Source organism: Rhincodon typus, chromosome 27, assembly GCF_021869965.1.
Source record: "Rhincodon typus isolate 14 chromosome 27, sRhiTyp1.1, whole genome shotgun sequence".
Lineage (NCBI taxonomy): Eukaryota > Metazoa > Chordata > Chondrichthyes > Orectolobiformes > Rhincodontidae > Rhincodon > Rhincodon typus.
This window is the reverse complement of record NC_063358.1, coordinates 14899141-14915016: the sequence shown is the minus strand read 5'-3', so window position 1 is coordinate 14915016 and position 15876 is coordinate 14899141. Positions and strand designations below refer to the sequence as shown.

The 15876-nt window shown below is 42.2% G+C and overlaps 1 protein-coding gene across 1 annotated transcript in view; it reads right to left on the bottom strand.

The window, feature by feature from the left end:
• Positions 1-403, bottom strand: part of LOC109924313 (protein lin-28 homolog A-like) — a 37668-nt gene extending 37265 nt beyond the window's left edge. Inside the window, exon 1 of the mRNA XM_048612939.1 lies at positions 134-403. Within this exon, the coding sequence (XP_048468896.1) occupies positions 134-403 (270 nt within the window). The remainder of the gene's footprint in view (positions 1-133) is intronic.
• Between the last annotated feature and the right edge of the window lie 15473 nt (positions 404-15876).

Here is a 15876-nt window from a genome sequence, read left to right as displayed (position 1 = left end):
GGTTATTGCAAACGTGGTTTAGAAACTGGGAACCGATTCTCACCGAACCAAATTCCTCACCCCACACCCCCACACCCCCCCACCCCCCACCAAACAAGTCAGGAGGCCGGGCCTGCCTGCTTAGTGCACATACCTGGTGGACAAAGACATCGATCGGCGAATCGAGAGGGACTCCATCCCGAGCGGTCATGGAGAGGAAGCCGAATCCCATGCGAACATTGAACCATTTACACTGACCGGTACCGAAAGACACGCTCGCCTTGGGAGAGTCTCCGAGCTCTTGCTCAGTACCTCTCCCTGAACCTGCTGCAGGCGAGAAATAGCGAGGAGGAAGGGGTGGGGGGGTAAAAAAGAAAAAAAAAGTCAGCGATTGAAAGCAATTCTTAACACCCACAAACCGCATCTTTCTCCCTCACACACATACAATCCATTCAATCAACATCAACTGGGAGAAAAGAATAAAAAGACTTCTAAAAAATATCCTTCAAGTCGACACAGAACCTCCAAACTGCTGATTAGAAACGGATCCCATCCTGGTGTCGACCACCACCTCCGCTTCTTCCAATCTTGAGGTTCTGTTTTAATCCTCCTCTTTGCCCCCTCTCTCTCTCTTCCTACAGTACACCTCTGGCTTTCAGTGGTAAATCCTTCAATTTATAAAACGTGGGACTTGCTGCAGGTCTCGGAAGCCGCTTAAAGTGAAAGGGAAGGGGGGGTGAGAGGGATGGGAGCTATACAAAACATGTTCCCCCCCCTCCCCTCTGAATGAAGGTGGGCGGGTACCGTGGGGCTGAAGAATAGAAGCGGATAAACAATGGGCAGCTCAAGCGCCCTCCCGCCCCCTCCTTCTCTCCACACACACACACACACACACACACAGTCATAAAAGAAGCGATTCAAACGGAGAGAGGGAATAAGATGACCATGCCCTCCTCCATTCCCAAAAAAAGTAAAAAAAACCTTCGGCCATTTTGGCAGGCGGTGTTAATCCCGGGATAATGCCTCTGTCCAGTTGAACTATCCAGATTTAAGAGATGGACAAATTGCTGCTTGGACTACCGCCGTTGTAAATTTCATCGAGATATGAGTCAGTTCCAGGTACTGAGTCTCACTCTCTCTCTCTTCACCTTGTGTGTCTTTCAGTTCCCTGCCATGTGCACATGATTCCCAATTAAAACCTTCCCCAGGATCAATAACTACCACAAATCGCACACTTCGATCCACCGACCATCCCAATAGAGAGAAGACACAATGTGTGAATTTAACAGCTCCAGCTCTTTGTTATATTTAGAGGTTCTTGGGGGTGGGGGGGGTGGGTGGTGTTTGTGTACAGGACTCTGTTTTTAACAACTGGGATCTGTTTCTGGTTTGTATTTCTCAGCTCTAGGGATAAGGGTCAGCAACAAAGTTTTTTTCTCCAAAATAAACTGCATGAGGTTAAAAGGAGTTGAAGGTAAAATCGCAGAGCCTTTTGTTAATCGGTCATTTCACCCAGCTGCGATGTTTTTCAGCAGGAGAAACTCACAGGTTAGATGCAACTCTGGGAGAAAAATTAACTCGCCTGGCTCAGGTTACACACACATCTACTCGCGCTCACTCTCACACTCGTACAAAGACACACTCGTCAGTAGGTTCTCACATACCAACCCCATCCTAACCCGAACACTAGCCAATGACCACCAGAAACTACCTGTCAGTGGAATCATGTTGGGCGAATTGGGAGAAGGGGAAGATAGGGGAGATTCTCACCCGGGTGCATTTAGTGGTAAGGTGGTCAGTCTCCGCCGCGGTCAATTGTAACAATGCCCCCCACCCCACCCCCCCCCCTTCACGGCACATTCCTTTTATATCTCAAGACCTCCCAGGCGCCGAACAAATGTCTCAAAAATAAAAGTTTCAATTCCATTTCTGTCTCAATCTCACCCGGACCGAGATTATAACGGTTTACAAGAGGGGAACTCGGTAAAACAAGGTAGCGGGGCTGGTATCAGGGAGTGTGGGGTGGACGGTGTGTGGGAGACCGATTCGACTTTGCTAAACAATGGAACTGCACGGAAATCTTTCGGAGGATTGAATTGTGCAAAAAGGTCAAAAGCAATAATTTCATTGCGTAACGTTCAGATGAAATAATCGCATTAAGCATTTTGTATCTGAGTAAAATCGCCCATTGAAAATACATTTAAATCTCTCCAGAAAGTAACAATATAAACTGTCACTGCTGCAGAAGTAGAATCGCGAGGGACTTCATTAAACTTTGCCTTGTCCTCGAAGTTCAGTCATTCGGTGCCTCGACTATATAAAGTGAGTGTTGAGTTGGAGGAGATGACTTGGCTGGTAGACGATAAAAGTTGAATTTGGGTTCAGCGAGTGTGGGGTTTAGCTAACCCTGATAACCCGCTCCAGGCTATGAGGTGACGGCCTTAAATAGCCCCTGACTCACTGGGGGTCAGTCAGCGAGATGAGTAAAATCGATTAGTATCTCGTGTGTATAAAACCCTTCAGAAATAAATATTTCCTCAAAGAAATCATGATGGGCGAGGATAAAGAAACGAGGCGAATTGAAATGACGACAGATTGTATTCTGACCTCTAAAGTGAAGCGGTGAGAAGGATATTGTCATGTTAATGTCGCTAAGGACACGGGAATCAAAGCAGTTTCTTTTGAGTTTAAAAATTACAAGTTTAACCAGACCTATTGGCGCCGAGATATCCCTGTTCATTTCGATGCCACGAATGTTTAATAAACGGGAAGATTTTTCTTTTGAATAAAAGTACTGTCTGAAAAATACCTCCTGGGCATTGGTCGTTGAAATGTCCACAGGTCAATTAAACTAAGGGCTCCTGGTGTTATCTGGGGATTTTACCTCATTACAGATGAGGGATTTAATGCCCATTATTATTAAACACGGATTGGTGTTCACATCCATACACAAAGCGATCGAAATATTGCCAATCAGCTAGCCATATCAACAGCCAATATGTTCATTCTGTCTCTTCACTGGGCTGCGCGATATTTAAAGGTTCCGACCAGTGACCACTCTGTGCAGGTCAAGTCTTATCGGCTCCTCCATTTCCTGTGGGTGCTAGGGCTGGACAATAGCAGGAATTGGGATTGTGCAGTTTCAGGACGGACCCTGAGAGTCACTGCTGCCATGCCGAGAATCCAGGGAAATAAACGCTTCATTCTCTCTCCCCATGTAATTACAAACAGACCATTGGGAACCAGAAAAAGCACTGACCACCCTCTCCAACCCCTCTTTGGTAAAACTGACTACACAAACCCCGCACCCCAGGAAAATTAACAACATAATCAAGACCCTCCTCTCCAGAGTTTTGATTACTTCCAGCACCCCCCACTCCTCTCTTCACCAGTATCACAAAAACCGGACATAGCCCCCTCTTGCCCGGGAAACTGACCACAAAACATCACTCTCCCAGAAGGAAAACTAACCACAACCCCCTTTCCACATCTGCTCCCCCCGAATAAAAAACTGACCACAACAGCAGTGCCCTACCCCGAAGATAATTGACCACAACCCCCACCTTCCCATTTCTAGGAAACTAACCACAACCCTCTTCCCCCTACCCGGGAAACTGGCCACAACTCCCTCCCCCCACAGGAAAACTGACCATAACACCATCCCCCTTCCCGGGAATCTGACCATAAACCTCTCCCTTTAGGGAAATTGACCACAGCGCTGTTCCGCACAATAAAACTGACCACAATGTCCACCTCCCCCGCGCCCCCCCAACTTCAGGAAAACTGACCAGAACCGCATCACACCGTCCTTAAAACTGACCCAACCTCCAACCACGGCCCAGTTAAAGGTAACACAAGAAATGGTATGGGGTACAAATATATAAAAATATCTGTTCATAGTATACATTTCATTGATAATATACAAGCCTAGGCGAGATACATAGGTTATCTAAATATAAACATCTCGGTAATTCAAGCGAGCTCAAACGAGGCAAAGAAAACGTATACTTTCGAAGATGCAATTAAGTACCAAATTCGCTATTTCTATGTGTGTGTGTGCGTCTATGCGCGCGAGGGCGTGAAAGGGGAGCTGGTCAGTACCATATTATTTTATAGCACGGTATCCGGCTGCTGATTTTAGCACTTAGATTTAATTGAGTATCCCTGGTCGCTGAGACCGCGACTAGTGCCTCCTGCTGGATCGCTTCCGACCCAGCAACACATCGTCCGGCCTGGGACCAGAACATGATCATTCCACAACGCATCCGCACTGCTGGGCCAGGTACAGAATTCCCTGGTTTAAAATTCCCTTAATTTCAATTAGCAGCAGTTCTGTGCGCACGCATACATTGGGTAGCTGGATTTATTTATTTGAGTGTCTTTATATCTGTGTTGATATATGTATATAAATAAGATATTGCACTCCCATTTAGAAAATGCAAGCAATCACAGTGGTCTCATTGTAGCTTGTATATAGAAATATAAATATTCACAAGCCATAATAAGACAGCGATTCTATTTAACTGCAACTTTTAACACGATGCTCTATTTTTCAATGGAGTAAGCGAGCCAGTGCAATGCTCCTGACTTGGACATAATTCCTCAGTGTTTAAACACACAAAAACCCCTTGGAGTTGCCATCTTCCCGGCGATTTCCAATGGCTTGCTACATGCTGAGCAGTTCCTGGCGCATAGAGACATTGCTACTGGAGCTTAGCTTCCACTGAGACACGGGGTGAGGTTGGGGGCATACCTTCGCGTATACAGGTGTGTCTCTATCTTGCTTTACTTTTCTCCTCTTTACCCTCCTTTTCCTTCACCAACGAGGGCAGTTCTGTTACATGCAAGGGGAATGATCTTAGGCCACTCACTTCATTTTTGCTTTTTGAAAGTTATTGAATTAGTCCCACTAACTTCAAAATTCATTTCACCTGGCTATTTTCCCATCTTTTCAAAAATTCCCTTTTAACAATTATCATTTAATCTACCTTCATCATTGTTGAGGCTGTGCATTCCAGATCACAACATTTCACAAATTATCCTAATTTCCCCTCAGATCTTTAGCCAGTTATGTTACATCAGTGTCCCCAGTCGCTGACCCTTCTGCCAGCTACAATAGTTGCAGCCTCTTTACATGATTAAAACCTCTCATTTTTTGAAGGTCTCTACTGCACTTTTCCTTAACCTGTGCATCCCGAAGAGCAGACACATGAAGTGCTGCATTCAAGGAGAGAAGACTGAGCGCACTTCCAGAGCAGGTACAGTATGGAACAGAAACCAAAGAACTGCGGATACTGCAAATCAGAAACTGATGGAGAAACTCAGCAAACTATTTTGCCTTCGCTGTGTGCAGCCTGTTTCTTGCACTGCGTGGCCCCTTTAAGATTGCTGTGCTTACGTGCGACCTACAAGACCCTGCTTGTACCCTGCATGGTGCATTCCTGATTACTGCGTGGTCTCGCACATGCGCAGCTTAGAGGGAACAGGCAAAATATTTGGAAAAATTTGAGGAGTTATCACTTCAGATTGTGGCCCTTCTTCAAAATCTAAAACTATTAACCCGTCTGGACAGGCACTGCCTGACTTCCCAGGGTTTCCTGTTTATGATTCAGGTTCCTAGAACAGCAATATTGTATCTTTTGTTTTACCCCTGCTAATGAAGATAGGTAACTTCTCTTCCTCTATTTGTTTTTCTGTCTGCAAACAATATACCTTAAAAAAAGGGTGGATTTCAACAAAAATTGATATACCAATAGGATATGATCGAAGGAATAATTGATTAATAATTGGGCAAAGATGTGTATCTAGATCCTGGAGGAGGGGGTCACCATTGACCAGAAACTGAGCTGGGCCAACCATATACATACTACAGGTGCATAAGCAGATCAGAGGCTGGAAATTCTGCAGTGAGTTGTATCTCTTGACTCCATGAAGCCTGTCCATTATTTACAAGGCACAAGTCAGTGGTATGATAAATTATTCTTCATTTGGAGATTCATGTATAGTGTGTATCATTTACAAGATATACTGCAACAACTCACCGAGGCTCCCTTGACAGCTCCCACCAAACTGGCAACCTCTACCATAAAGAGGGACAAAAGCAGCAGGTGCACGAGAACATCACCTGCTGCAAAATCTCCTCTGAGCCATACACAATCCTGCCTTTGAACTATAAAGTCATTCCTTCACTGTCCTGGGATCAAAATCCTGGAACTCCCTTCATAACAACATTGTGGGTGTCCCTATGCCCCAAGGATTACAATGGTTCAAGAAAGCAGCTCATTAACACTTTCTATCTAAAGGGCAATTTGGAATGGTTAATAAATGCTAACCCAGCCAGTGATGCTCACATAGTGTGAATGAATAAAAAACATGAATCCCTTAACATTGGGAGATGGGATTAATTTACTTTGGTTTAGAATGTTGTAGATGGTTCACGAGTTTCTAAAACAATGACATTCTAATTAAAACAATCTCAATGGCTGTGATGCAATTTGTCATAGCAGTCAAAATGTGAAACAGAATATTCAGAGCTGGTTGTTTTATGTGGATTGGTGTGAAGTCTCCCTAGAGACATGGGAGCTCTTAATTTTTTTTTTAGTTTTGTACTTAGACAATTTCCATCAGGCAAGGGGGAGCCTCCAAGAAGATTTAAATAATAGTAATAATACTCAGTTAACTTGCTTGGCAAAGATATTCATGCTACCAAATGCTCTCTTCACTTCGTTGTTTATGAATTAGCCTTCATTATTTAAAAATTTCACTCATAGTCTGACACTAATGGAACTTACTATTAGTTACCTGAGGAGCAGTGTATTTCCATCAATTTCATTGTAATGTAATTGCATGAAATGATCCATGACTTGTGATAACATACCAACCAACTTAGCAAAGAATCCCGTTACATACTAAGCAGTAGTCTCTGAAATTGTTCAGGTGTTGCTTTATGCTGGAATACAATTTAGATTATAAGAGTGAAACAGAACTAGAATGCAGAGTAAAAGGGCAATCGGCAGAACCAGAACCAGTCTGTTCTCAATGGGAATAGATCATTGTGGAAGTGAACACTTGTGTAAAAGTAATACCCACATAGCATTGCACAAGATCAAAGCTGTGCAAAGGTGATGAGAGCTCATCACCATCCTGATCCTTGAACTGTAGTTCTCTCTCCAGAACTGCTGTCAGATCTGCTGAGTGTTCTACAATAGCTTCTGTTTATATTTCTACCATAACACAGATTTGTTTTGCATTAAACAAAATATTAGCTCTTCAACATGAAACAATCTATAATGCTGCCTATAACCTAACTTTTTCACCTATCACTTCCTGCGCTATTTTATCTACATTGGCACCTGGAATAACAATGCCACACTTCAAAAAATTGTTTTCTTGTGTTGAAATCATTTGTGTTTTCAGCCTTTCACAATCTCTTTAGCATTCTCCAGCTCTACAGTCACTAACATCTCTGACATAATTCCCAATGCCTTCACTCCACCATTGCTAGTATTACCTTAACCTCTCTAGTCTGTAAATTCTACAGCCCAATGATCAGCACCCTGCCCACGATCTTCAACATTCACTGCCTCACCAGTGATGCACTGTGTGAGCCATTCACAGGATGCACTGCAGCATACTGCCAAGGCTCCTTCGACATCACCTTTCAAACCGATCACCTCCAATTATCTAGAAGGAAAAGGCAATAGATAAATGAGAACAGCCTGCCACCTGCATATTCCCTTCCAAGCCACACATCATCCTGAGTTGGAACTACATCACTGTCCTTCACTGTTGCTGGGTCAAAATTCTGGAATTTCATCTCCAACAAACTATTGGTCACCCTATAATAGATGGATTGCGGGGGATCAAGCAAGTATCTCCTCCTCACCGCCTGCTAAAGAACAATTAGGAATAGGAAACAAATTTTGGCCTTGTGGCTGATATATCCAATGAAAAATGTTTTTAAAATTGGACCATGACTTCAGTCTTCCCTTTCTCTGTAACCTCTTCCAGCCCTACGATACACTCTGCTTTCAACTCTCCAACCCTGTGAACGTAGACTCTGATACCTTCCACACCTCTCTTGACCTACCATTGGCAGGTGTGCCACTAGCTACTGCTTTTGTCTCACATGTTGGAATTCACTTCCTAAATCTCTCTGCTACCTCATCTCCCCCTCCTCCTTTAGGTCCTCCTTAGAACCCACCTCGTTGACCAATCTTCTTTTGCAGGCTGGTCATCTTTGTTTCCTGCACCACTCTGATGTACCTTGGAAGTTCCTCTGTTAAAACTCCTTCATAATTCCAAGTTGTTGTCACAGATGATTTAGAGGATGTCCATGGCAGCCTAGTTAATGCACATTCAAATTAGAGACAAAAAATAGATACAGGAAATATACAATACCTGTAAAAGAATCTGCAGGTAACTGTTGCTGATGAGACACTTCATCACAGCCCAACTCCACAAGATAAGTGAACGCTGAACAAAAATTTTAAAAATAGGCAAGGCAAGAATTGAAAGACCACTATCACAGGGAGGTACGTTTTAGCGTACCATACATGCAAGCAACGTTTGTCTTCTGGTTTAAATGAGGCATCCACAAGTAAAGAATAACATAATGCCAGTTTCCCAATGTCATTAGTGCAAAGACCGAATAAGTGTCCCCTTTTTGCAAAAGGTTCAACTAATAAGGAACTTAGCCATTAAAAAGAAACAATTAGATAACAACATCTTGCCCAGTATCCAGTCCCCCTGGGGCCCATTGGTCACAGATTTGCTCAAGTGAGTAAAATGTGCTCCATCTCCAGGGTCTTCCAGATGTGGACAAGGCCACATTAGATAAGTAGGACACAGTGACCACTTGCACAGTCCAACCCATATCTTTATTTGGCTTTAAAGCACAGCCTTGCGTATTTCAAGCTGCTGCTGTTTCCTTTGATAATTTAAAAGAGAATCATCAAATCTTAAAGCATTAAAGGAGGCCACTGACCCATTATGACTGAGTTCAGCTCTTTCAAAGAGCTGTCTAATTAGTCCCATTCTCCACCACTGGCTCTTTCCTGTCAGACCTGCAAATTTTACCTTTTCAAGTTACATATCCACTTCCCTTTCTAAAAGTACCTGTTATATCTGACAGTTAATTTACGTCATCTTTTTGTCACCTTTCTGGCTCCTGAAGAACCCAGACTGTATTTGTGCTTACCAACTTTAAAATTCAAATAGAATGGTGTTACCGAATGGTTAGGTGTATACTAGCAAAGTTTGCTATATTCTGTCTCGAATTGCGACTTGCGACATTAGCTGATGTGAAGTGTCTGGTTATGTACAGTGTCTTCTCTATGTCTTGTTGCTGTGAAATACAGACCATAGGACCATACGGCAGAGGAGCAGAAGTAGGCGATTCGGCCCATCGAGCCAGCTCCAGATTCAATGAAATTATGGACGATTTCATCATCCTCAACTCCACTTTCCTACCTTACCACTATAATCCCTGGCTCTCTTACTGATTAAAAATCTGTCTATCTCATCCATAAATATACTTAATGACCCAGTCTCAACAGTACTCTGAGTATTTCGTTTCAGGGCTAAGGACATTTATGAGATGCTCGTTGTACAGTCAATATGTAAACATTCTCCTATTTCAGTGTTGTCCAGACAGAGAGTCATGGATTCAAACCTAATTCCAGACACATTAAGTAAATAATCCAGACTGATGCTACAGTATAATACTATGTCTTTCCAACGATATATCTGAGCTCTCAACTGAAAGTGAAAGATCCCATGGCTCTTCTTCAAAGAGTAGAGGAGGTTGCCTTGGAGCCCTGGCCAATACTTATCCTTTAATCAACATCTTTATACGGATTTGGGGCAATTTTCATGGAATACGTCAAGATATTCATCAGATGGCCAATGGACCAAGGAGTGGCAGATGGAGTTTAATTTAGATAAATGTGAGGTGCTGCATTTTAATAGGGCAAATCAGGGCAGGACTTATGCTAGGGCCCTGGAGAGTGTTGCCAAACAAAGAGACCTTGGAGTGCAGGTTCATAGTTCCTTGAAAGTGGAGTCACAGGTAGACAGGTTTAGTAAAGAAGGCATTTGGTATGCTTACCTTTATTGGTCAGTGCATTGAGTATTGGAGTTGGGAAGTCATGTTGCAGTTGAACAGGACGTTGGTTAGGCCACTTTTGGAATACCGCATTCAGTTCTGGCCTCCCTGCTATAGGAAAGATATTGTGAAATTTGAAAGGGTTCGGAAAAGATTTACAAGGATGTTGCCAGGAGTGGAGGGTCTGAGCTATAGGAAGAGGTTGAATAAGCTGGGGCTTTTTTTTTACTATGAGCATCAGAGACTGAGGGGTGTCATAGATTCATAGACTCATTCAGCACAGAAACAGACCGTATGGTCCAACCAGTCCATGCTGACCATAATCCCAAACTAAACTGGTATTATCAGTCTGCGCTTGGCCCATATCCCTCCGAACATTTCCTATTCATGTACTTATCTAATTGTCTTTTAAACGTTGTAACTGTAGCCACATCCATCACTTCCTCTGGACGTTCATTCCACACATGAACTACCCTCTGTGTAAAAAAAAATGCCTCTCATGTCTTTTTTTTAATATTTCTCCTCTTGGCTTAAAGGTATGTCCCCTAGCCTTGAAATCCCCTACCCTAGGGAATAGACACTTGCCATTCACCTTATCAATATCCCTCATTATTTTATAAATCTCTATAAGGTCACTCTCAACCCTCTACTCTCCTGTGAAAAAAAGTGCTAGCCTATCCAGTGACCTTATAAAAGTTTACAAAATCATGAGGGACATGGATAGGGTAAATAGTCAAGGTCTTTTTCCCAGGCTAGGGAAGCCCAAGAGGAGAGGGCATAGGTTTAAGGTGAGAGGGGAAAGATTTAAAATGGACCTAAGAAGCAACTTTTTCATGCAGAAGGTGGTGTGTGTATGGAATGAGCTGCCAGAGGAAGTGGTGGAGGTGGATGATGACATTTAAAAGGCATTTGGATAGGTACATGTATAGGATGGATTTAGAGGAATATGGACCAAATGGTGGCAAATGGGACTAGATTAATTTAGGATATCTGGTCGGCATGGACGAGTTGGACCGAAGGGTCTGTTTCCATGCTGTACATCTCTATGACTCTGTATAAAAAGGTAAGGAGGTGGCTCTTGTTTACCACAAGGCAGTTTTTTTGTAAAGAACATGAAACCAAAGCTAGGAACGGCCACCCAGAGTCTTGCTGGCAACTGATTGCCACTTGCAGTGCCTGCCAGCACTTATTAAAGAGACTGCATGATGGCTCGGTGGCTAGAGCTTCAAATAAAGTTCTTATCAAACAGTGGTCAGTTGTCTGGAAGTAAATATGGCATTGATGTTGTTTTCCAGTTAAAAATATACTCTCTACTGGAGGGAAAACCACCACTTCATGATAAGCCATAATCTTGTTGAATGGTGGAGAGGTTCAAAGAGCCGAATGGCTTCCTGTTGCTCCTATTTCTTAAGATCTCATTTATGTTCTTATGAAGTCAACATCACTAGGCATTTATCGGCTATCCTGAGATGCCTGAGAAGGTGATAATAGTCCTTGTCCTGGAAGCACTGGTGATAGATTGAAGTGACTAAATGGTTTAGAAGGCCAGTAAGAGTCAATCTCATTTAGAGAATGGTAACACAATTACTTTATAACTAGACAAGTAAACCCAAAGCCTTGAGAAACAATCCCAAGATATGAGCTAAATCTCCACCATACCATCTGGGGAATTAATATTCAGTTAATAAACAGGTCTGGAATTAAAAAAAAAGTAGCAGTAATGCTGACAAAAGAAAAACAACATGGTTTACTAATATCCTTTGAGAAGGGAAATTTGCTGTCTTGAACCAGTCTAGCTTGGACATAATTCTAGACACAAGCCAAGGTGCTGATTTACAAATGCCTTCTGAAATGGTCTAACAAGCTTCTCAGTTTACGGTAATTAATAATGGACTATAAAGGGTCATCTTGCCAGTGATGCCCACAATCTTTAAATGACTTAATATTGGTATGGAACTGAAACCACACAGTGGCCCAGACTGGATATGAATCTGGTAGTTTCAAGTATAATCCAGAATTTTTGCTACTGGCTAGAGAGGACTTGCATGAAATATGTTTGAACAGTTTCAATCTCTTTCTTATTAGACATGAACCGTTAACACAAAATGGTGTTATATGTTGGCAGTTATTCTTCCCTAATGCGTATTACTGAACATGTTGGATTTTTGCAACAATTCAACAGCTTTTCCTGGTTACTTTGATTGAAAATAGCATTTAACTTCAAATTTCCACTGTGAAATTTTAAGCCATTTTCTTTTGAGCTTTAGTCCCACTCTCTAGATTACTGATTGGTAGTCCAGTCACATCATGACTACTACACCATAGTCATTTCCTTTACCTCTATTCCAGCTGAGAGCAGTTAACTCAGATATGCTGAGGTCTGTTTAGCTCAGTGCCTGCTGGACATTGAGAAAAAAAATTGTTTTGTCCAAAATATCTTATTCTTTTGCAACAACATACTTAACTGCAATCCTAATCAACCAATTATCACTACACTGATCTTTCCATTCACATTTACAAACTTCCTTTTGGTCCTTGGTGTGATGCCATCCATTTTGTGTTTTATTGTACCAGTTGGTGACAGGTTTATGTTCAACTCATATACCCACCAGGGACTAGGTGAGATCACTCAATTTTATTTCACATTGTACACCAATTACGTGGATCCAAAGACGCCAACTGGAAAAGAGTATGTTCGTCCTTTTTGAACACAATGATTTGCAGATGCACAGGGTCTTTAACATAGTAAATACCTGAAAGCATTTCAAAGAATCGTTATCAAACAACAGTATGACACTGAGCCATTTAAGGAGCTGTTAGAATAGGTGAACAAAAGCTTAGTCAGAAAGGTAGGTTTTAAGGAATAACTTAAGTGGTGAATGACAAATCAGGTACTTTCTAAATGAAATTAGGATCTAAAGAGGAGGAAGGAAATTTTGGTGTCCATGTACATAAGTCATTAATAGCTACTCAACAAATATAAGGTGGTTTTGTGATGCAGTGAATAGCAACTTGGGCTGCTAAGCCAAAAGTGCTGGATTCAAGACCCACTCCATGACTTGATAACTAAGGAAGATGCATTCAAAATATACCTATGGGAGGAAGAGTCTCCTAATCAGCCATGCTTGATGAGGAATGCTATCCCTTCAGCTATAACTTCTAGCAAAAGGTAAGTGACCTGTTCGAGGAAAAACTAGCTATGAAACTGACAAAAGTAAGTGTTTTCTTTCTGCCTCAAGTGCCTCAGGGTGCAGAAAGTAGATAAGTATGAAAACAATCAAAGGAGTTGTAAGAAGTTAGCATTTGGCTCAAGGGGCTGGAATAGATAAGTGTTGAAGTTATGCTACGGTTATATAAAAGCCTGGTTAGACTTTATTTAGAATAACTGCATTCAGTTTTAGTCACATCTCAGGAAGGATAAATTGGCCTTGGAATGAGTGCAGGTTCAGCAGAACAATACATAGATACATTAAAATATGAGGATAGTTGCATGAACTAATCTTGTATTTCATTGACTATAAAATATTAAGGGGAAAACTAATTGAGGTGGCTAAGGGGATCAAAGATTCCCTGTTACGGAAGAGATCAGAACAATAATTCATTTTATCACAAATCTTCACACTTGCCTTTCTTTCCCCATCCATCCCTCCCTTTTAGGGAGGAGTGGGTGAGTGACAGCGTTCCAGGCTGTTTAGTAAACCTGTGAACCACATCATGAACATTCCCTCCATGGCCAACAAATCCTGGTGTGAGATCTGCACCGTAAGCCTTTGGCCCACAGAGATGTCAATTATCATTTTTACACAAGACCTCCACCTCAGAACAATGAAGCATAACAAAATTAGAACTTGGATGTTCAGTGGTAATGACAAGGCATACTTTTCACGTAAAGGATAGTGGATAACTCGAACTTCAAAGAACTGTTGAAGATAAATCAATTGACGATGTCAAAACTGGGAATCACCAAATTTTTTTACACAACACTATGACGTGTAGTAGAACTAAACCAAGTCTAGATGCAGTTAGTTACAGATTAGCTATGATCGAGCTAAATGGTAGAACAATCTTGAGGAACTGAATGACCTCCTCTTGTTTCTATATTAGTCTTATATGCATCTCTAGTTAGACCCAATTTACAATACCACATTCAGTTCTGGGAACTGGTCCTCAACAAAAAAATATTTTGACCTTGGAGGAACTGCAGCACAAGTTCACTGGAATGATTTTGGGGCCAAAATGGGTTAAAGTTGTGAGGAAGGTTGTTTGGATATTCCCTTGAAAATGGAACATTCAGGGTAGTCTGGTTGTGGCATTTAAAATGTTAACATGATTTAATAGGGTAATTACCCTGAACATTTTCTTTGGGATAATCCAGAACAAAGGGAGACATAATCATAACATTTGATTTTGACCATTCAGCGTCAGGGAGCTGTTTTCATACAAAAGGTAGTGAAACTGTAAACTCTGTATCCCCAAAAAGTTCATGCATGCTGGGTGTCTGTTGGCACTTACGAAACTAAAGTCAGTCGATCAGTGGGAGCTTCTGGTACTCTTGGAGGGACAAAACTCTGGCAAAAGGAGACAGAACAATGACTGTGTTTCCCACCAACTTCACTCCCCACAGCTTCTAAAAGCAATGACTCCGTTTTGCTACATGTTTTTCTTCCATTCATTTACAGGATGTCAGCATTGTCCAGACCAGCATTTACTGCCCATTCCTAATTGGGCAGAGGGCAATTAAGAATCAACCACATTACTATTGGTCTGGAGTCACATGCAGGCCAGACTAGGTAAGAACAGCTGTTTCCTTCCCTAAAAGGACATTAGTGAACCAGACAGATTTTTCCAATAATCAATTCATGGTCATCATTAAACTCTTAATACCAACATTTTCTCTCGTTCAAATTCTGCCATGGCAGGATTCAAACCCGGGTCCCCAGAACATTAGCAAGTTTCTGGATTAACAGTCCAGTAACAATACCATCAGGCCATCACCTCCACTAAACACAGATATTATCTGCTACCCCTGGCCCCAGCCCTCACTTGAGTGGTCATTCTTCACCTGAATGCTGATAAGCTTTTATTCAGAGAGGTTGTGCTGGCCCTGGCCTGATGGACGTCTCACTTGATGTCAAAGCAAGATTTCCTCAGTCAGCTTTTTAAATAAGCACCTACCTTCCCTGAAATGAACAATTGATTTACATGTATGTTGCAACGTTTGGAGGGTTTGAGCTCAGGGGAGAGGCTGAATAACCCAGGTCTGTTGCCTTGGAGTGTCAAAGCGGCATGGATAAGGTGAGTAAACAAGATCTTTTCCCCAGGGTGAGGGAGTCCAAAACTAGAGGATATTGGTTTAAGGTGAGAGGGAAAAGATTTAAAAGATACCTAAGGGCAACTTTTTCATGTAGAAGGTGTTGTGTGAATGGAATGAACTGCCAGAGGAAGTGGCGGAGGCTGGTACAATTACAATATTTAAAAGACAACTTGATGGTTATACAAATAGGAAGGGTTTAGAGGGCTTTGGGCCAAATGCTGACAAATGGGACTAGATTAATTTAGGACATCTGGTCGGCATGGATAAGTTGGACCAAAGGGTCTGCTTCCAAGCTGTACATCTCTATGACTCCAGTGACCAGAGGGCAAGCTCAGCATTCAACTGAAGCTTTGGCACACTCACAAATTGGAGGACCAATATGATGCCAACCAGCTTGAAAATGGCAGCAATAGGCATGGCAATTCAGGGAGGGCGAGAACACCTCAGTTAGGCTGACAATGTTGAGGGTTGGTGGGGA